We start from the raw sequence: 22554 nt of genomic DNA, 5'->3' as shown, positions 1-22554 counted from the left end.
TTGCTTCACCTGGTGGATAATAATAAGCATCTTTGTGCCAAGCAATATATAGGCTGAAAACCTAGTTATGTATGCAAAAGGGTTGAAGTTTAGGCAGAGGTTAAAGTGAGAGAGGACCATGAGACACCCACCACAACCCCAACCCCTCCCCATGGCCCTGGGTCAGACACTAATTTGGGGCTGGAGTAACATCCACTGACTGCTCATGTAGCTCACTCTCCAGACTTATATGTGTTCTCACTTATTTTCACCGTGCGTTTGGAGAGAGACTTAATTCTCTTTCATCAGTGGCAGGCCATGGCCCATGGCGGGGAAGCAAGGTGTCCACAGTGTCTGTGTAAAAGGGACAATGCAGAGAGCAGAAACCACAGCTCCTGCTGGAGCTGTGGATTTTTCTGCTCCTTCTTAGCTCTTCTATTTTTATATCCAGAAATTTCTTTTAAAAAGAAGACTACCCCTTCTTTTCCCGAGAGGTACACTGCTGTATGTGGTGCACAGCGCTCAGGTATTGGGCTTATGACTGTCCCCTGCCTCATCCTACTCTGTCCTTCAGTGCCCAGCCTCCCCTGTGGAAGGAGGAAATGGAAGCCATCACCCATACCAGAACTGGGCTAGACTTGTCCTTCTGCCCTGGGATTTCTAGTCTGATGCTCATATTTTCAGAGTTTCCATGTCAAGAAATCCCACAAGCCTTAGTCATTTCTCACACATGTATCTAAAAATATCTCTCCTGCACTCCAATCAGTAAGCCTTTTGGCCCATTTCCCTCCTTCCTCCTCCTTTCTTCCTTTTCTGTGAAAAACTATTCCCCAAGTTTCTGTGGCACTGCACAGTCAGGGAATGAGGATATTCCCATTAGTCGACTGGTAACAGGGAGCCGCGGCATTCTTTGTACACTGTCAGCGGGTGTTTCACTTGCAAATTATTTAGCATGGTGCACTCTGCTTAACACATCTACTGCGGTATGCATAATTAAACCTATTTTGATGGGTCAGAAGACAATGTAAGATCCTGTGGTGCCTTTGAGTCATCATTACCAGTGTTATTTACCATCTTACCATGAATATGTGGAAATACTATTTTTAGGGACTCCCAGTTAATAAGACAGTAAATAGCAGAGTTTGTTGAAAATCAGATTTTAGAGGTAAACATTAGAGAATCATGGGCCCATCTACCAAAGGGTCCTCATAACTCAGTGGCTTTGATGTTGAATGTTCTTTTGTATTCTCTGAGCCTTAATATGCTCATTTAATAAATTTTCCATGACTGAACTGCAAGAAAAATGAATGTGTAGATTAAGAAATTATTGAGGCTTAATTTCAAATGTACAGTACAGTAATTGCATTTAAACTTAAAATAGGTGTACCTATCGGATGGGCCTTGGACATCTATTTGAAATGGTAATGTAAGGCAGCTGACCTACTGGCAAAACTATAGCTGTTTGATAGCTTCTTATTTCACAGCCCTCTCTATTTAGTAAAACATTTAGCTATAATGACTAATTTATTCATTAGTAAATTATGATCAAAAGCCCCTAATTAAATATCTCACAAAGTAAAAATAACAACCTGCTTAAATGTGAACATTACCCTATTTACTCAATAACTGAGGCCTGGGAGCTTTGCCCTCAGGAGAGGGACAGACTGTGCACCCATTGCACAAGGAGACTTCATGATGCAGGGACCACGGCATGACTGGTCCTGATGATCTGCCACAGCTGCTGGAGGAGTAAATGGGATTGACCCCTTGAGTAAACCTTACTTCTGGCCCAAGAAACACAGTTGCTGTGGCCACACAGTTCTTCCCCATGCTGGGCTTCCTTCAGAGCCAGGGCACCCTGTGACAGGGCTGTGTAGCATCCCATGTGGTGACCTCAGTGAGGCACACACCGTCATTTTTCTAGCATTGTGGACCCAGTTCCATGAGTCAGATTTGGACCCAAGCCTCAGGTAGCTTACATGTCCAATATGAGGCCCCTGGAAATGCCACTTCTCATCACAGCAGCCCCTAGCACAGCTCCAAACCACACGGCATTCATTCCTTTGGTTCATTCTGGTTCATTCGGACTAAGGCTGGCCGTGTAGGAATGGCATCGGGTGCTATAGGCTGTGGGAAAGGACACAGAGTTCAACTGTGCCCTCCCTCATCCTGATACCCATGCCCACACACCTGGGGGCCTGCATGTTCTTTCCAGCATCCAAGGAGAGTGGGGAGGGAGGGAAGGAGGAGTCACTGCACTGACAGGGACTGGAGGTACCCACAAGCACCCAGAGGCAGGCCTCAGGAACCTTGCAGAAGCCTTGTAAATGGAGGCTCTCAGAGAGGCCCTCTGTCTCTCAGCTTTCAGAGCGGCTATTAGTGCCTGGCCCATCATGACGGCAGGGGGTCTAAGTCAGCTGTACCTTTCCATCTAGCATTTCAGGCCTGCCCTTCTGGGTTCTCCTTATGAATGCTCTTCTGAATTGGGGGACTGTCTGTTCTGCAGGAAGCTGTGGGAGACCGCATTCCTATACTTCTGCTGGGCAATAAAATTGACAACGAGAAAGAACGGGAAGTCCCCCGGGGCCTTGGAGAACAGCTTGCCAAGGTAAAGAGCAGGCATTTCCATCTCTGCGGGCAGGGTGGGACCTGAGGACAGTTGGGCATCGCCCCAGAGGCTTGGTGAGAGCCTTCCCTGGAATGCCCCTGGGAAGGAAGCAAGGAGGCAAGTGTCCTGGCACCATGGGAGTGGTCCAGCTCCTATGCGTGTGGAACTTTCCACAGAAAGCCACAGATAAAAGTTGGAGTTGGCTAGGGATGACTAGGGTGTGGGGAAGTTTCCACAATTCTTTCCCTCAGAACTCAGAATTATAAATTCTTAGATAGAAGTTACTTATTTTAGTCCCTATCTGATGCTTGAACCCCATCATCTATGTTTCCATTTGATCACCTCCAGGGATGAAACACTCACTAACTGCAAGGCTGGCTCTTCCTTGGGCAGCTCTGTTAGAGTGCGTCCTTTCTACCAAGACTGAGCCTCAAGCCTGTGAACTCAAGATACAAGCAGGGCACCCACTGGATAGCCTAGCAATAAAATAAGCAGCATCCTCTTGCCCAAGCCCAGAAGCAACAAGGCCTGATGGAAATCAGGCAGCAAAACATGCAGTGCTCTCTCCTGGGCTGCTCCTGCTCCTCAGTGTGGTTTCCAGGAAACCATGTGTCCAGAAAGATGGGGGTGCTGTCCAGCCCCAGGAGTCATAATTCTTAATGTGCTCCATCTAAACGGAGGTTCATGGCCTCAGCAGCTGGGAAAACGGTACAGGTGGTAAGTTTCAAGCAAAGGGGAGGAAGAAGGGCCTGGCAGGTGTTCTTGTGCAGGGTCACCAAGCAGCTACATGTCCACAGTCCCTCATCTTCAAGTCCAATATCCAAAAACTCTGAAAACAAAAAGGGATTTGCATTTTGTCTGGAAGAAAAATCTGACCAGAACTGACATGCAGCTATTGACGATTGTTGTGTGCCGCACTTCAAATGAATATCTAAATGTATTCACTGAAGAAAAATTAATCTGTTTGCTTAGAGGACGCTGTGCCAGCCCCACTGGGGGCTTTATGTAATGTAGTGTATACATACATTACCTTTCTGAAACTCAAAATTTCTGGGTTCCAAAATGTGTCTGGATCTAAGGATTTTGACTAAGGAAATGGAAGACCTGTATTTTTATCATCCCATTATCTTTTTTCTTTTTTTGGTCAGTGAAACAAAAACTGAGGCTCAGGGAAATTAAGTGATTTATGCAAATTATCCCACAGCTCCTCAAGGGTGGAGTCTGGACTTGAAGATGGAAGACAAGTCCTGTCTTTCAATTCCAGGTCCTAGGTGCTCACCCTCCCCTCACCATGGAGCCTTCGTTATTCTTCACACCTGCCCAGGAGTCAGGGTCGGGCTGAAGGGGGAGCAGGTGAAGAGGGCAGAGGACAGAGCGGGGTCTATGGGGTGTGTAGCAGGGAGGCTGAACTGGGAGCCAACATTCGCAGAGCCTCCTGATCAAGTGATCTTACTTAACTGCCGGCATACCCACAGGACATGAGCCTCCAAGGCTCAATGCTATTAGCATTGTCCTAAGGAAGCAGGACAGCTATTGATGGCAGTGAGACGTGGACTAGGATGAGCCCTGGCCAAGGGCCCCACCGTGCGCATTGCCTCTGCCCAGTGAAGTGGTGGACAGTTGTCCTGTGGCACCAGTGCTGCAGCCTCAGCTGCTGGAGAGCTAATTAACTGGCGTGAGGGAGAGTTGGAGTGACATCTGCCCCAAGGCCCATGGCACGTCAGTGTCCTGGGAGAATCGTGCTGCTGGGAGCCCAGCCATGAGCTACACACCCTCACTAACCTCAGTTTTCCTACCTGTGAAGTGGGAGAATGTCACCCACCCTGGCCTCTGTGTCCTTGCCTGCATCCCAGGCTGGTGGAAAAGGAGATGAGCACAGACGTGCCCTACCCAGAGGCGATTTGAGAAAGTGTCAGATAGCTTTTGGTTGTGTTGTTTTACAATTGTTATAGCTCACCTGGGACATAGTTACAGAACTTGCATTAGTTGGGTTGCCTGAGGAGACAGAAATCAACCTCTCAGAGAGTGGCAAGAGGATGCAGGAATTTAAGGGGTCTCTGGGAGGAAGCAGGGGTGTGAGTAGATGCAGACAGGGTATTCTTCCCCCACACACACAGCACCCCCCCCCCAACACACACACACGTTTATTCCCTCTGTTTTATGATTCTAGGAGAACAATCTAATCTTCTATGAATGCAGCGCCTATTCCGGTCACAACACCAAGGAGTCTCTGCTCCATCTGGCCAGGTAGACACACAACTCAGCAGGTGACATCACCAAGCTGTGCTGGTCTGATGGGACCCTGCATTCGCCATCACCACTGCCCACTCCCCCACCCCTGACCTCTGGGTCTGTCTTCTGTCTGCCTGAGCCTTTGGGTAAAGGGGCTGGTGGCCTGGGCCTTTGTGTGGCATTCCAGGGGTCAGGGACAGCCTTAAGAAACACAATAAGGGCCCAAAGAAAGCCCCCCTGCCTGTCACTGAGTCTTAAAGGCTGCCTTTTCCCCCAGGAATTCTTTTTTAAATGCAAATGCCCCTGTGAAAGCTCATGTTGAGATCCCCCAACACTGGCTAACATCTGAGCAGGGATTGGTTGTCAGCCAGCTGGGAGCAAGGACCGGTGAGGGCTCCTGGGAGGGGGAGCCAAGGAAAGGAGGGGCTATGATGGGAGACCTGCAGCACCAAGGTGTGACCTTCAAGGGCTGGTCCCATGGAAAGATGGGTTCCATTAGCCTCTGCCTACACCAAAATTCAGAGAACACCACCACACACAGGGCCCAGTTTTCCATACTTGAACATTCACTCATTTATCTCTCTAGGCATTTATTTCATTCCATCCATCCACCCAGCTAACATAAGTACTATACTTAACAGTACTCATTTATGCTCAGCATTCATTCTGGGACACCTAAAAACATTTTTATTTGAGTAACTAAAACCCTAAACAACTTCTATGCGTTGGTGAGGTTGTGGAGTTATGGAAGACCATGGGGAAAGTTGTAGGTTTTTCTCTGACACTGATTTTTGGAGCAAGCGACTCTACCTCTCTGAGCTTTGCCCCTAATGTAGGAACATCAGTCACACCTTCTCCGCCCATTCACAGGTTGTTTTGAGAATCAAAACAGATGCTGAAGGTGAAAGCACTTTGACAGTATAAAGCAGGGATAAGTAGTTAACACTATTTTTAATCCTTCACCTCCTACATTTAATCTGGAGCTGTGGCCACATGAGACAGCCCTTCCATTGAGTTAATAACTAAGAAATTTACTTTCTGAGGCTATTCGGTGTCCCAGGAATTATGATAGGCTGCAGAGATGCAGGGACAAAAGACAGTCTCTGCTCTCAGCAGCTCCTGCAGTGATGAGGGAATGATGGGGTTATAACAGAAGGGTCTAAGTGCTATCGGAGCACTTACAGCACCTAGAGGATCAGGGGAGTCTTCCTGGAGGAGGTGTGAAAGATCCATATTAACTCTGGCTTTACAAATTATAGCCTTGTACTTGTACTCCCCAGTGGGATGCTTGGAATACTCCCTCTGATGCTCTGGTGAGGTTGGGGCCCATCAATATGACCCAGATAGCCTGTAACTAAAGGCCTGACAACTCTCCACTACTGACACTATACCTTCCCCTCTGCCAGGATCCTCAAGGAGCAAGAAGACACAGTGAGGAAGGATACCGTTCAGGTTGACCACCCTGCCAAGAAGAAATCCTGCTGTGGCTGATAGGCACCTCCCAGGACTGCTGCACGCAGGCCTGGCGTCACAGGGCCTACCCTGAATCCAGCACAGGGCTCCTGCAAAGATGCCCTGCCAAGGCCAGCCCAGACCTTTGTCCATGACAGTGACTTGCCTCCTCCATCAGGAAGGGGAGCACCTCCTCCAGTCAGGAAAGCTGCTCTTGGAGCATCTTGGAGTCTTTTCTCTCCCTACTTTCTCTCGACCCCAGATGCCCATTCCTTTCTCTCCTTCCCCCCACCCCTCCAGCCTGGCTTCTTGGGGGAAAGAAACAGATGGGCTTTTCCCGAAAAGCCACCATGTGCCTTCTCCACCTCCCTTCCACCCACCCCCACCCCTTGCCTTTAGGAGCCTCAGCACTGCAGTTGCCAGGGTAACTGTGCAGGGCCCATTTGCTGCTTCCTGCAGGCCAGAGACACAGCACTCGAGCAATGCGTGCCGCGGCAGTTCGTCTGGCCTTGGCTCCTGTCCTCTGGACACCAATGGGACACTCTCGGCAAATGCTTCATGAACTTCAAGATGCCTGCACGGTGTTGAGGGGAGCAAACCAGGACACCCACGTTCTGTTCCCCTCCCCTCATGCCCCTCCCCCAGGGGTCATGCTCCTTCCCAGGCTTCAGGGCCCAGCCTCCTAGCAGCCACCGGGCCAGCTGTGGCGTTTGCCCCCCACGGGTTCTCCGGGAGGTGCCTTACAAAGAACCCACAGCCTTTTCTCCCCAGCACGCACCCATAGCCAAGACTCCCAAGTGGCCTAGGGGTGATAAATGTGTGCCTGGGGTTAGGGAGCGGGCTCACTTCCTGCTTGACTTCCAGAGATGGAAAGAAAACTAAGGGGGAAAGCCCATCTGCTGTGCAACAGAGCGACCATTGCTGGAGAGTATAAATAAACTGTAGCTCTCTGAAGCCATTTTCTAAATTTTTCTCAAAATAGCTCTTTGAAAAATCATAAGTGATGATTAATGGGGTAGATTGACAAGCAGTGAGGCCCAACATCAGGTCCATAGTTACTGACTTCATTTTATTTTATTTTACTTTATTTTATTTTTAGAAGACTGTATTAAAAAAAGAAAAGCGTGGCTGTGATGGTGACATTTTGCTGGTGTTTGTGAACGGAGTGTAGCTGCCAGCCCCGGGGGCACCCTTGTGGCTGCAGCAGCACAGCAGGGCCCTTGGATTAAGGGACTGAACCAGGCCTGTGGAGGTTCCTATAGCCACGTGCTGTTGGGTCCCCAGCCCAGGCGGGGCTCCAGCGTCACTGGCTGGCTGTCAGTAGGGCTGGCAAGGGCACTCTTGCCCTGGGTGGGAAGTTGGGTGAAAAGACCATAAAAGACCCCTGCCAATTACCATTCAGGCTCTGGCCCTGGGCTCCACAGCAGAGTGGGCAGTCAAGTGCACATAGTCATCCAGGCTAGGGAGAGGCTAGAGGGCCCAAGGCTGTTCCCTGCAGCCTCCTTCCCACACCACCGAAGGGCCAGCGCCCCATTGGTCACCAGGTGAGTGCCTACCTCCTTTTTACAGGTTCCTCCCCCCCTGTCATCCTTCCTTTCTTTGTAGGCACTGGGTTGCCCATGAAGGGTGCAGAACGAAAACCAGCAATGAGCACAAGGAGGTGCCCCATGATCTCAGGCAAGCCAGCTCCCTCCCTTGGCGCCCATCTTGTCAGTGAAATGAAGGGTGGGCTGTTTGATACTTCAGGCTCTTGCCTCTCAGAATGTTTACAATGACATGATTAGGCTGCCCTGGGCCCCAAAGTTCAAGGGGAACTCTCAGAAGACCTTTCCCTAAGAGAGGGCACTGGTGATGGTCTCATTAGTGGGATGTGTGGAGGATGAGTCACCAGAAGTCGCCCTCTCATGTCTATGTATGTGAGGGGTGGGGAGGAGGTGGGTAGGAAGTAGGGAGAGCCAAGGAGAAAGCACAGCAGCTGTCCCCCTTCTGACAGAAAATGGGGATGGCAGCTGGGATTTGTGGGGCAAGCAGGCCATCCCTGGGGCTCCCTAAACCCACAGATGCATTTATCCCCCAGCACCAAATCCCTGGCTCAGGGCTGCATTTTTCCGTTTCGGAAAAGTGAGTTCAGGATATAGAGCAGGGTGGGATGACACTAGTGCCTGGCCTTCTAGCATGTGTGGTAAAACCTCATGAATCTTCAAAGGTCCCAGAGAGAGGAGGGAGGGAAGGATCTCTAGGTCTCTGCTGCTCCCTTTATCAACTCCACTTGAAAAAAGTATGGTGCATGGGGACTTCAGAGAGGCTCTGAGAAGTTCTGTGTCACCAAGTCTCAGCTCCCTTCTCTCTCATTCCTTTTAAGCCACCATGGTGGCCACAGTCACCTGGGGACTGTCAGCCTAGCCTGAGCCAGAGGTGCTATTAGGAAGAACATTCTTTCTGCATCCCATTTACATTGCTGTTATGATCTTGAGCAAGTCACTGCCCAGGTTTCATGTTCTTCTGTAGATTGGAGGTTTCAACGTCAACCTCACAGGGACATTTTGAGTGATAAATAAAGCAATGTAGGTAAAGTACTTAGCACAGTGCCCAACACATAATAGGTGCCAACAAGTAGGGGCTATTATTGTTGTCAGCATTGAATTACTGCCCAGACACTTTGCCTTGTTTCAGTTTCAGATTAGAACCAACTAACACCAAGCATCTATCCCAGACTGGGCAACATCACAAACACTACCTTGTTTGAGGGCCCAATTGCTCAGCACCATTTGCCTGGCTGATGAGCATGTACCTGACTTTGCCTCAGGGCCCTACCCTCCCTTTGGTTTCCAAGTCAGGGCCTGTGCTTTCAGCGCACAGGCCACTCTCCCTCCCTGCCTGGGCTTCTCCAGGACTCAGACAGCAGCTCAGACCTGGTGCCAGCTCCTGGGTGTTTACCTGGGAATGACATGGGCTCATCACCGTCCCTGGCTCCTCACTTGTTTCCCTATTCCGATTCCTTGTGCTTCTTTCTGGGATCTTCTTCTGCCCTCGGCCGTGAGTTGCCAGACCATGAGCTCCAGCACCAAACCAAAACCCCAGTTGCTTTGCTCCTTGTCTAGCATTCACTTTCCTTTACAGTCTGTTTCTCTGTGATATCCTAGCTTTCTTCCACCTCTCCCCATACTTTACTTTTTTTCTATTCTCAATACCTCCACCCAGTCTTAGACTCCCTCCTTCCTGCTCTCCCCCGGCCCACTCCAGGCCATAGCTATATGTTCTTTCAAAACGGCTCAGCCCTTTGTCTCTGTCACTAGAAGTCACAGTTCCAAAAGATCTTAAACAAATTTCACTTAAGGTGTTAATGCAAATGGTGGCTTCAAGGCTATATTTATATTTTAACAAAGAACTCTAAGGGAGACAAAACTTTAAACCAAAGGAATAAATTCCTAGTGGTAGACTGTTAAGCACCATAATGGGTCATGGGGGTCAAATATTTAGGACAGATACCTTCTCCTCCCATACTGCTCTTAAAGACCTCAGTATTCTTCATGTATTTTGGGATTCTATTCCTAAGTTCACATGTGTTTATAATTGTTTATGTCTCCTTGATGAATTAACCCTTTATCTTTATCCTTCTTTGTCTTTAGTAGCAAAAGTTTTTTGTCTAAAGTTTTATTTTGTCTGATATTAGTATAGTTACAACAGCTCTCTGTCTGCATGGTATAATTTTTCCATATTTTTACTTTCAACCTACACATGTCTTTGAATCTAAAGTGATCTCATGCTGGTGTGTGTGGCTCAGTGGATTGAGTGCTTGCCTGCAAACTGAAAAGTTGCTGGTTCAATTCCCAGTTAGGGCACATGCCTGGATTGTGGGCCAGGTCACCAGTTTGGAGCACGCAAGAGGCAACACATCAATGTTTTGCTCCCTCTCTTCCTCCCTCCCTCCCTTTCTCTATCTAAAAATAAATAAATAAAATATTTAAAATTAAAAACAAAAAGTGATTCTCTTATAGACAGTGTATAGTTGAATCATGCTTTTAAATCTATACTTCCAGTCTCTGCCCTATAATTGGAAAGTTTAATCTATTTACATTTAATGTAATTAGTAAATTAAGATTTATGCTTGCTATTTTGCTCTTTCTTTTCTATATGTCAATGTGTTTTTTGTTCCTCTATTCCTCTATTATTGCCTCTTTTTGTGTTAAATATTTATTTTCTAGTGTGCAATTTTTTCATTTAATTTATTTTTTAAACTTATTTTCTTGGTGATTACTATTACTATCTCATTTAGAACAACCTAGTTCAGATTAATACCAGCTTAATTTCAATGATACACAAAACTTTGCTTTTGCATACTTTTATTCCCCTTCCCCTTTGTTATCACAAATTATACAATTATACATTTGTTCCCATCAACATAGTTTTTTTTTAAATTTTTTAACTTAGAAACTTTTATTTCAGATGCTCCACACTGAAATGAAACTTCAATAGCAAGTGGGAAATAATTTAGGATTGGGGGTGAAAATGTCTCTCAGAGGATCTTATAAAACCCAGGGGAAATGACTTCATAAGCGAAATAATGGGTAAAACAGACAGGAGACAGTGTGACAGTTCTAATATAGAACTGGTATGACAACTGCCTTTAAAGCATACTAAATAAAGAAGGGTCATATAAATAAATTAGCTAAGGAGACAGGGCGTTGTGAAGCAGCAATGCCTCAGTTATAAAATTCTATGCAAAGAAGTTTTACGCATCATACATAAAGACTTCCAGTCTTCTAAATGCAGTGGAACAGGTACAGTTAGTCACAGCGAAATTTACAAATAATCAAATTTACCCTGGCTGAAGCCTGGACTATTTACGTATCTGGATTAGTATCATTTTCACCTTTCCTTGTTATACAGGTGTTTCTATTTTAAGGGCATATTGAAATTTACAAAATTATACAACTTCTAACAACAAACATGAACATCCTGATTAAGTTCCAAGTCAGGACTTTTCATGATGGAATTAAAAGAAATGGAAGAAATACTCCCTTATCCTTAAATTTCCAACTCCTGGTGCTGGTGTTGCCGAAGTAATTTTGCTGCCCTCCGTGACCACGGGGATGAGAACGAACAACTTCTGGAACGCCGTGCCCCTCATATCAGCATCTCAGACAGGGGCAGGAGGCGTCTGCTTAGTGATATTGCTGATGGCAGTTTTGTCAATGTGGCTGTATCATTTAACACTTACATGAAAGTTGTGTGTATGTGTGTAAGAAAAGAGCTTCAAGATGATACCTTTAAGAAGATGCCTAAGCTCTTAAAACCCAACTGGGTATCGATAGTATGTACTTGACGATGAAGAGAACTGATGATGTTGCACATGCTACAGTTTGGATGGAGCTCAAGGGCATTGTACTGAGTGATGAACGTCAATTTCAGGAGGTTACATCCTGTATAATTCCATTTATATAGCACTCTGGAAATGACAAAATTCTAGAAACAGGATAGCACTCAGTGGCTGCCAGAGGGGTCACTGACACACCTGTACTGTAGTGGTGGGTCACATGAATCAACATGTAATAAAATTGCATAGAGTCTAATACACACACATTGCACCTCAGGACACCTCAGTCCTTCCAGGGACAACGCTGTTCCTGACCTGTCTACACCAAGTCATCTAAATATGATTAATATCTGCCTCGGATCGGTTTTCTGTACTATGCAAATAAGCCATCACTGTTTTCTTCTTCCTTTTCTTTTTCTTTCTTTTTTGGTAAATCTCTTGATATCTTTAAGACAAACCACATGTCTCTGCTAGCTCTAATGAGCTTGAAAATCAGAGGAAAATGTTAAAAGCTGACTAGTATTTTTGTCTTTTTATTTTTCTTGTTTTGTTGTTAAGATTTAAAAAATCAAATGTTTTTAGGATAAATTGGGTCAAATCAGAGAAGGAAAAAAAGCAGTAATATAGCAAACATTTCCTCCTGTGACACCTGCAATTTCTAAAAGCATTAAGAATATTTTTATTAAGTTTAGAGAAAGTACAACTGCTGACAAATACATGACGTATTCCAAAAGGCCACTTGGTGATAAAGTACACACACATAGTGTTCATGATTTCTTTAAAGCGCTCTGTCTGTCATTTCTGGCTTGAGAGTCATCTATTATGTCAGCAGGTCCTTCAAAACAACTCCAGCTCTGTTGTCAGGTGACACTGGAAAGGTGTGAATGTGGGCAACACATCGGAAATGGGTTTCAACAGGAGATGCCCAGGCCCACGGGTCCAAGTCCAGCTGGGTTGATGCGGGGGACAGCCGCTGAGGGGGTAGCCAAGAATGGATCTTCACATCTGTTGTTCTACCAGGCCTGGATTCTGTCCCATCTTTACAACTTTCCGGTACATTTGTATCTAGTTTTCTCCTTGGTGAATCTAAAGGTTTCATATCAGTATGAGAAGGTTTTGGTGGTGGAATAGGTGGATGAGATCCTGTTTCTAGAAATTTAACAAAAAGTTCTGAAAAAGAACTATTGTACAGAGTTTGTCAGTTTGATCTGAGAGGTGTGTTAGGGACACTTTTTGATCCTCCTTCAAGCCACCCAGTGACCCATCTGGTAATGTCGCCCGGATCTTCACTCAGGAACTGCTCCATTTCCTCTCTTTTGATACCCAGGACGCTTCCCATTAATCGTGACACTTCATGACACTGTTTTTTTGGTGTGTGGAAATGTCTGATGAACAGGTTTCTCATCAGGATTTTGTCTACTTTTTCTTCTGTGCTGTTTACTAAGTTCACCAATTTCTTTTGTACATCATCCAGCATTTCTTGTTGGAGCTCATTTTTGTTTTTTAAGATGTTCAGTTTGTTCTCCCTTTAAATCCAATTGCTCTGTGAGTCTTGATGCTGAATCCAGCGCAGCATTTGCTTCATCCAAACGCTGTGATGACATCAGTTTCCCGTCCAGATTCTCTGCCTTTTTCTTCCATTCAGCTACGAGCTGTTTGTGCTTTTCTAGTTCAGATGAACACACAGCTTTTTCCTCTTGCTGGAAATGCTCCAGTACCGTCTGCATGTTGGAGAGCGATGGAGCATCCTGCTTCACTTGCTCCCGAGACACAGACAGCTGCAGGGCAGTTTCATCCCTTTGCTTGGAGACTGTATTCAATTGTTCCTGCAATGACTACCTGCAAATGGGCTTGATGGCTTGCATTTTCCATTGTATGAGAGGATGAAACTAGCTTTTCCTCCAATACTGTGACTTTCTTTCTTAGTTTAGCCTCTCTGTCTTCTGCAGCCAAAGCTTCATGGGTGTAAGAATCTTCTGTTTCTAAAAGATGGTTACACAGTCTCTCTAGCTCCTGATTTAAATGTAATTCTTTGTCACATAAATGCTGAACCTCGTTCGAAGAGCAGTGTTTTCCATTTGCTCCTGTTTCAGGGCCAACATGACTTGATTCCTCTCCTGCAGAAATGTAACTGTCTTCTCCCGCATTGACTTAACTGTATTTAAAAGCTGACTTAACTCACCCATCTCCCCCTCCTCCTCTTTCAGTAGTTGCTCAAAAGCAAGAGTCTTCTCTTTCATTGAATGGCACTCAAACTCTTTTTCTTGCAGCATCATAGAAATCTTCACATTAGTCTCCTGTAATATTTGATATTGTGTTTCCCTTTCCCTGTTTCTTTCTACTATTTTTTCATTTTCCTCTTTTAAAGACAGTAGCTTGTCACTTTGGGTTCTGATTACAAGGTCTTTCTCCTTAAGTGACTTTTGTAGACTATCCAGGTTCTCCTTCAGGTGGTTCATTTCTGCTTCTGTTTGTTGAAGTTCTTTTTCCTCTAGCTCCGGGGTGGCAGCAACTGAATCAATGTGTGATGATTTTCCTGGAGAGTTCTAATGGTTGCATGTTTTTTCCTGCAGCAGCTTTCTTGGCTCGTCTATCACTTGCTGAGGAGACTCACTCAATATTTCAGACTTATCCATTTCAGACTTATCTGTTTCAGACTCTGCTGACAGGGGAGTCAGCGATGATCCAGAAGAGAACTGAGGTAAGAAAATATCAAGTTTTCTTAAGAGAAAATCTTTGGTATTGCACAGCTGCCCTGTACTATGCTGGACTTGTGCTAATTCCTGCCCTAAATTTTTGAGTTTGGTTTCATTCTGCTTGTAACTTTGGATCAGTCCAGTATAGTCCACTTGCAATTGAGAATTATCATCACTGCTGGCCCAAACTTGTGCCTGGGGCTGATGAAGTTCTTCCTGAAGTTGGGCGGATTTGTGTTGCATATTTTGTAGTGCAGTCATCACCTGCTGTTTCCACTCTTCCACTTTCTTTAATTGTTGTTTTAATTTGTCGCATTCATGTAGCAGCTCCTCAAACTGATTACTATTAACACCTCCAACCTCATCACCAGTGCCGGATGTTTGTAAAACTGTCAATAAGGTCTGACATTTCTGACTTAATGCATCTCTTTCAATGTCTTTTTCTCGAATGATACGTGATAAAGTCTGGACAGTTTCTCGAAACATACTTTCAAATTTAGTGGACAGTTTTTTATTTTCCTCTTGCAGCTTAATAAGGGCTGCTTGTTTGGCAGCAGCTGTATCCATCGCTTTGTGGTATTCTGTTTTCAGATGCTGTTTTCCCTAGTCTTCTCACTCAACACAGGTAATAGTTGTTGTCTTTCCAGAGAAAAGGCCTGCAGCTGCTCTTGGAGGTAAATGACATCCTGGGTGTAGGAGGCTGAAGAAATTCTAGCATCAAGAGCTTGTATCTCCAAATCTTTCTGCTGGATAATCTGAGTGAGTTTACCAACCTCAAGCTTGGACAGCTGATCAAGCTGCTTAGTTAAAGATGTATTCTTTTAATTTAGAAGTTTAATTGCTAATGCTTGTTCTTTTATTCCTTTTAGTAATCTTATCATTTCAGCTTTAGATAAGTCCTGCTTTTCACTTCTGTTTTTTATGTTAAGGCTCTGAACTTTTATTTCTTGAAAACTATCAGAATTCTCTGTTTGAATATCCTGCCTTTCTTGATGCAACTGGGTTTTGACTTCTTCAATCTTTTTTTTTTTTTTGCAAGGTTTTAATTTCCTCATCTTTCTCTAAAAAGAGTTGGGTGTGTGTGACATTCATTTGCTCATGCCGGTATTTAAACTCGTCCATTTCCTCCTTCTGCTCCTGTAAAGATTGAAGTAGTTGCATTTTACTCTGGTTTTGATCTTCAGTTATCATTTGATGATGTTTTATTTCCTCTTCAAGATTATCCTTTATTATATTCAGTTGTGATACCTCAGATTCTAGTTCCGTAATACGGTTGAGGGTTTTAGGCTCAGCCACAGGGGCAGCTCGACTCTGCTCTTTCCTGAGCTGTTCCAGTTCTTCTTTCAGGTGATTGTTTTCTTTGGTCATAGATCCAAGAATTCTGTCTTTTTCCTCTGTGGTTTGCCTCAAAAATTCATTTTTTTCTTAAGGCCTCAGTATATTTATCTAATTCCTCCTGAAACTCTGAACTTCTCTCTTTAAGTTTTTCATCAAAATTTCTTTCTCGTTTATAAGTTGTGTCAATTGCTTCTGCTCTTCTAAACTAGATGACAAAATTTTCTGAGTCTCTTTATGATCAGTATCTATCTGCTTAAAATTTTTTTTGAGTTCTGCTATTTCAAAATCTTTCCTCTGACTGAGTTCAATTAAACACCCATGCTGCAGCTCTAAAGCAGAGGCACTTGAATTGAGTGCACTTGACAGTTCTTCAATGGTTCGCTCATACTTGTTTGCTTCTTCCAACAGCCTCTTTTCAGCCCAACACAATTCTGCTTCTAATTGTTCTTTTTCCGTTTTCAGAGCCTCCAAAATAGTGTTTTTTGCTAGAGAAATCTGATTGTTACCAGCAATAGATTCTTTCAACTGATGTCTTACACTGTCACATGCTAAAACCAACCTTTTATCTTCAATTTTGAGGTCAAAAGTAGCTTTCTTCAGATTTTCATTGAGTTGTTGTACTTCTGAAAGATTTTGCTTTAAGTTTCTAATGTCGGCTTCCCTTTCTCTGAGTAAGTCATTCTTGAAATTACTGTTAGAGTCTTGATTAAGAGGCTGAGTTAACTCATACCTGACTCTAGAAAGTTCCTCCTCCTTTTGTTTAATACACTCCTTAAGTTCAAAGTTTTCCTTCTGGATATTTAAATTATTGTCCTGTGATTTATTTAGTTGGTCTACTAAATCACCTGTTTTATTCTCTAGCTCTTGCTTTTTTAAATGGAAGTCATTTAGGACCAATTCACTTTGAGTTAACTTTTCTTTCTGCATATCTAACTCTTTAGTAATGCTCATTTTATCACCTTCAAGTTGATGAACTCTCTTGGTTTCATCATTTAGATCTTTTTTCAGTTTATTGATGGTGCTAGCTCCCTCATTTTGTTGTTTTGATAGCTGATCTTTTATCAAAGTTATGTGCTTTGTAGCTTGTTGGTTCTCTTCATGCAGTTCTTGTAACTCAGCTACCAGTATTTCCTTTTCAGTAATACTCTGATTTAACCCTGGCTGGTTTGGCTCAGTGGATTGAGCGTCGGCCTGCGAGCTAAGTGTCGCTGGTTCGATCTTCCAGTCAGGGCACATCAGAGAAGGAAAACTCTGATTTCAAAAACCTCCGCTGCCTTGCGGCATACCTCTTCAGGGAAAGGCTAAGGGAGTAAACCCCGACAGAAAATCCAGAGCCGGAGTCCCTAAGGCGGTTCGACGTTGTAGTCAACACCGGCAACTCCTGCGGCGCACCTGAAGCCAAGCTGTATTGAATCCGTCTTTCCCTTGGACCCTTCAGCTGCGAAGAGAGGGGGGGTCTGCTGCATGGGCAACAGCAGACCCTCCATATCACCCTGCCCAGGCTCTGTAGCTTCAGCTTCACTGGAGAGGACACTCCAGCGTCATCGCAAGATGTCGATTCAACACGGGAGGAGACAGACACCGTGTCACTCCCGAGTCGGACTGCACAGCCATTCTCGGCGGTGCAGATAGACTCTTAAGAAGCTACACCATCGTCTCTCGAGACGGACGGCTGCCGCCGCCGCCGCCAACGACGAATACTCTGATTGAGTTCTTGTTCCTTTGCCTCCAAACTAAGTCTTCAGTCATGTAATTCTGATTCCAAATCCATATCTCTTGCAGCTGTACATTTCATTTCTTCATATTCATTGTTTAGTTTTTAAAATGATATTTGAAGTTCTTCCTTTTCTTCCCTCAATAATGAATTCTCTTTTTCTAAAACTTGGACATGCATTTTAAGTTTCAGATTGTCTTCAGCGAAATGATCCAGGTTTAAACTACTCAGTCTTGTTATTTGATATTCAGCAGCAGCTTGTGCTTGCTGTAGTCTGAATACTTCTTCAAGTGATGTACTCTATGGAAGAATTCTGGCCTCTTCCTTCACAGTACCACTTTGCTTCGTAATATAAGGTTGCAATTTACTACATTCCAGTTTCAAGCTCTCACATTCTTTAATGATTTGTCCGTTTTCCACACTTAGTTGTTCTTGTTCCTTCCTCAAAACTTCTCTCTCATTTTCTGAAGAAGATAACTTTTTACTTATGTCTTGTATTCTCAAGTCCTTCTATTTTTTTTTTTTTTGTAGACTATTTTTTCTGTTTATAGAACCTGAATAGTTCTTTGCATCTCATGGATTTTAGAGTGATCAGTTACTGCAGTTCCTGAGTCACCAATTTCTTTTCTCATAGAATTAGGTAATTCTGCTCCTACCTCCTTTGTGGCCTCCAGGAACGTATCCTTCATAAAGTCTGAAATCCAGCCAGTGAGGGAAGATAGGCTTCCCCCTACATGGTCCAAAGACTGGTCCAAGCCAGAGCCAAGGCTCCCAAACCAGGACGCCATCTCCGCGGGTTAGAAAACGGCCTAGTCTGCTCCAGAAGAGGGCCAGCGCTGTCGGACAACCCCACCAAATGTTCTTGAAGGGCTGCTTTCACTCCAAAATCTAAAGGCTCAGGATTCCATCACACAATGAGGGGTTCTAGGCAACGCTGGCTTCGGGGGCGGAGCTCCAAGGGCGGGGCTCCAAGGGCGAGGCTCCGACCAATGTCTGCTGGCTCTGAACTGAAACGCGAAGGCCTGGCCTGAGACTTGCCAGAGGCCTGCCACCTGTGACAGGATCACCCCTGCAGGGCCTCTGCTTATTCCCACAACTTCTCACCATCCAGACTGGGCCACATCTTCCTCTGGGTTAGTGACTTTCCCCAGTTCTGTGAGTAACTCCTGCCAACTCAACGCTGGCCACCCTGACATCCACTCGCAAGGCGGCAATGGATCCCCCATCAACATAGATCTATAGTTATTATTTTATGCAGTTGTCTTCTAAATCAGAGAGAAAAAAGTTAAAATAAAAAATAAATTTATACCATTTTCCATACTTAATTAAGTAATTGCTTTTACCAGTGTCCCTTATTTCTCATGTTGAGTCATGTTACTATCTAGTGTTCTTTTCTTTCAATAGTATTTCTGGTAGGGAAGGTTTTGTTTCTCTTGAAATGACTGAAGAGTATTGAAGAGTAATTGCCAGATATAGAACTTTTGGTTTACAGCTCCTGCTACCACTCCCCACCCCCCGCCGCCTCAGTCAGTACTTTGAATATACTGTCCCACTGGTTTTGGCCTCCATGTTTTCTGATGAGAAATCACCTTGTTATGGCTACATAGGCGAGATTGAACACTCTGAAGTGATGTATAAAGTAAACAAAGGATTTTATTTGCCAGCCAGTCGGGCAGACACTGAGCTGGTCTCTAACAAGCTCCGACCTGCTGGGATTTTTAGGCAGGGGCTTATATACTGGTAATGCCCCTTTGTTTCTCCTTTGGCGGGAAACAGCCTTAGGAAGAGGGGGGGCTGGGAAGGACTGTAGGAATGTCTTGGCAGTAACAGGAACAGAAATTTGCAAGGCTATAAAGTTATTTCTGGCGGCAGCATAGCTCTCCAGCCAGGGACGAATTCTTTGTGAAGCAATTTATCTTCAAAGGGCTAGATATCCTGTAAAGTATAACTTTCACCAATGTTATAAACCAGACACAAGCAAATGGAAGGTGATATAGGCTGAGGTCCTTTTAGCCTGTAAATCACCATTTGCTATAACACTTTTTTTACATTCCTCTTTCCAAGGCTTTTTAGCAAGTCCTTGCTACTTCTTACAAAGAACATTTGAAGCCCCTACATACTTACATATTTAGCAGACCTTTGAAACTTTTTACAGGGAATATTTGGTGCCCCTACAACCTGATAATCTTACTGAGGCTTTGTTGTATATGATGAATTGTTTCTTGCTGCTTGATGTGTCCAGTTATGGATCTCTTTGAATTTATCCTACTTGGATTTGGTTGAGCTTCTTGGATGTGTAGATTAATGGATTCCATCAAATTTAGGGAGTGTGGTCATTATTTTGTTAAATATTCTTTCTGCCCCTTTCTCCCTCTTTTCCTTCTAGAACTCCTATTATGCATATTTTGGCATTCTTGATGGTGTCTCACAGATTTCTGAGGCTCTATCTATTTTTCTTCATTCTTTTTTTCTTTGTGTTTCTTAGATATGATCATCTCAATTGCCCTATTTTCAAGTTCACAGATTGTTTCTTCTACCTTCTCAAATATGCTATTGGAATCCTCTATTAAATTTATTTTTAAATTTTCATTATTGTGAGAAACGCTCACAATAAAAACTGGGACACAGGACTTGAGCAGTAAAACGAGGCCTTTATTCACGAGTCTGCAGAGCCGGGCCCATCCTCACAGCCAGGAGAATGTGCGCGCGCCAAGTAGACAAAGAAAACTGGTTTTATAGTCTTAGCTTCCCCCACCCTGAAATTGCCACCCTAAAGTGATTATCTTTTCCACTCTAAAATTGCCACCCTAAAGTGATTATCTTCCTTGCCCTAAAGTGAGAGCAATTAGCTTCCCCCGCCCTAACGCAATTAGCTCCCCCTCCCCTCTCCTTCTTCCCCGTTTCTCCATTACTGGTTACTCCGGAGTTACAATCTAACACGGTTATCTAATTGCCCCTTCTGTGGTTTGTAGATATGCCAGTGCTGTCAGCTCCCTTCTCAGAGATCCTCTAAGTACATTTGCCCTTTGTTACTAATGACTTTTTACTGGTTTGGGAGTCACTATGTCCTTGTTTCTAACATTATTATACTTTTCAACTCCAGAATTTCTTTTGGTTCCTTTTTATAAATGCTATCTCTTGTTGCTATTCTCTGTTTAGAGAGACATTGTTCTCATACTTTTCTGTAATTCTTTATACATTCTTTCCTTTAGGTCTTTCAACATTTTTATAATAGCTGATTTAAAGTTTCAGAGACCTGATGCATGAATCAAGCTCTGCTTGCCATCCTTGCTTTTTTCCTTCTACTCCACACCACATAGCCAGGACTCTGGGCTCATTTCTTAACCCTGACACTAACCTCCTCCCCAAAGTATTTTTTCTCTTCTGGATTGGAAGAAGGACATGGAACACAGAAGTCCTTCATATCCAAGAACTTTCCTCTTCATTTTGCGCTTCTGGGTGCTTTCCTGAAGATGAGCAGTCCAGGTAGGTGTCCAGTTCCTCAGAAGTGAAGAAGGCCAGAGATTCTCAGGCAGTTCCCCCTCCTGCCAGGAATCCAGACATTCCACAAAGCTTCACTCAAAAAGTGTAGGTGGAGGAAGACTGTAAAGCAGAACCTTTTTTTAAAAAATGAGTTTAATGACTTCAAAATAATGAAATCACAATGCACAGACATACAAAAACCAAGACTTAAGTATCCTGTTGCTGACTGGTCCTGGGGGTATTGCCATCTCTCCTCCTGTCATCTGAGCAATAGAAATTGCCTATACAAATTCTCATTAGTTTCCATCAAAATTCATAGGATTTCACATTATTGGTTATTCCCGCCATTCTTATCCTGAGATGTGTATGTTGGGGTAGAAAGGATTGATCTTTGACAGAATATAGGAGCCTTCTGAACTTCTGCCACTTCCAAAACCTATTAACATTTCTACTAATAGACATGTTAATTATCAGTAGAAGTAATAAGGAACATCATAACGCTACCTTTCTCATAGTTCAGTGGAGTCAGATACATTGAAGTGTCCAACTTAGAGGAAAAAAACAAACCTTGCTAGAAATGATGGGGGCTGGGAAGCCGTATGGCACTTGGCATAGAACCTGAAATCAAAGTGGAAGCTGAGGAGCATTGGCAAGGTGTGTCATTTGTCATCCAGGGGAAGAGCTGGGTCAGGTGCAAGAACTGACCCTGTCTCAGGGCTTTGGTTCTGAGTCAGAAGTGGTATTCATAGGCCCTTGTCATAGCACCAGGACATTCCTTTCCCAACAAATGAGTACTTCATAGGACCAGTGGGGCCTGTGCTATCATAATGAGTTATGGCTTGATCCATTTGACCTATAAAAATAAATGCTACACCTAAAAACACCACACTACTAAGCAAAAAATGCCCAAAGAACATGGAGAGAATGGAAGTTTTTTTAAAACTCAGAAACAGATATTGAAACCTGGGGTTTAAGGGGCTTAGCATGTTTGAGTAATGTGACTATGGAACCGGGGTTCATTGAGCATGTGTAGCACTAGGTCAAGGGCAGAGCATCAGGAGCAATCCAATATCTGGTCCGTGGACTCCTTGGGCCATTCTGTAAATACAGTGTATGGTGATTATTTATATACACTGCTCCCAGGGCTCTAATGAGCAAAATGTACTGGACTGAGCTCCTGAGGCAGGAGCATTTATCTCTGTCACCTCATGTTTGGTAGTTTCTAGCAAACAATGTTTGCCTAAAGGAGCACTGAGAGCAGAGCATCACTGCTCGAAAACAAGGCCTACCACTTAGTGCATCCACTGCCCTGAAGCCTCAGGTCCCAAAGGCTAGACAGCTGGGCCCCTCCCTGTGTCCTGGTAGACCCATGGGTTTTGCATTGCTGGTTCAAATGACTGCTTGCTTCGGGCTTTTAAAACAAAGTGCCAAGAAGTATTCTGGCTTCTACAATTTAATTGCCTTTCAGACAGTGTGATGCCCATCAGAGCATCCCATCTCATCATCCTGCAGCCTCCCCAGCTGCCACTAGTAACAATCCATTGCCTGCAGGCAGCTCAACAAATCAATTTGACCTGGGCTCCACGCTTCTGCACATAAAGAGACGCTTACCTGCCCATTTCTCCTTCTTCCTGGTGTGGAATCATCCAACTTTACCCAGGATGTGCTCCCCAAAAGTTGTGTGGCCTTGGGTCGAACCTGGAACTGCATGATGCCTCAGCTTTCAAATCTGTAC

At 44.3% G+C, this 22554-nt stretch overlaps 1 protein-coding gene and 1 pseudogene across 1 annotated transcript in view; one reads left to right on the top strand and one right to left on the bottom strand.

The window, feature by feature from the left end:
* CRACR2A (calcium release activated channel regulator 2A) overlaps positions 1-7225 on the top strand; it is a 130535-nt gene extending 123310 nt beyond the window's left edge. The window contains exons 17-19 of the mRNA XM_090273856.1: positions 2486-2587; positions 4758-4834; positions 6226-7225. Of these exons, the coding sequence (XP_090129982.1) occupies positions 2486-2587; positions 4758-4834; positions 6226-6310 (264 nt within the window). The 3' untranslated portion in view covers positions 6311-7225. The remainder of the gene's footprint in view (positions 1-2485; positions 2588-4757; positions 4835-6225) is intronic.
* Positions 7226-12408: 5183 nt separating this feature from the next.
* On the bottom strand, positions 12409-18124 carry LOC150012529 (thyroid receptor-interacting protein 11 pseudogene; annotated as a pseudogene).
* Between the last annotated feature and the right edge of the window lie 4430 nt (positions 18125-22554).

The sequence above is a fragment of the Furipterus horrens genome, unplaced genomic scaffold, assembly GCF_987537825.1.
Source record: "Furipterus horrens unplaced genomic scaffold, mFurHor1.1.pri manual_scaffold_4, whole genome shotgun sequence".
Taxonomy (NCBI): Eukaryota; Metazoa; Chordata; class Mammalia; order Chiroptera; family Furipteridae; genus Furipterus; species Furipterus horrens.
This window is presented reverse-complemented; position numbering and strand designations above follow the sequence as displayed.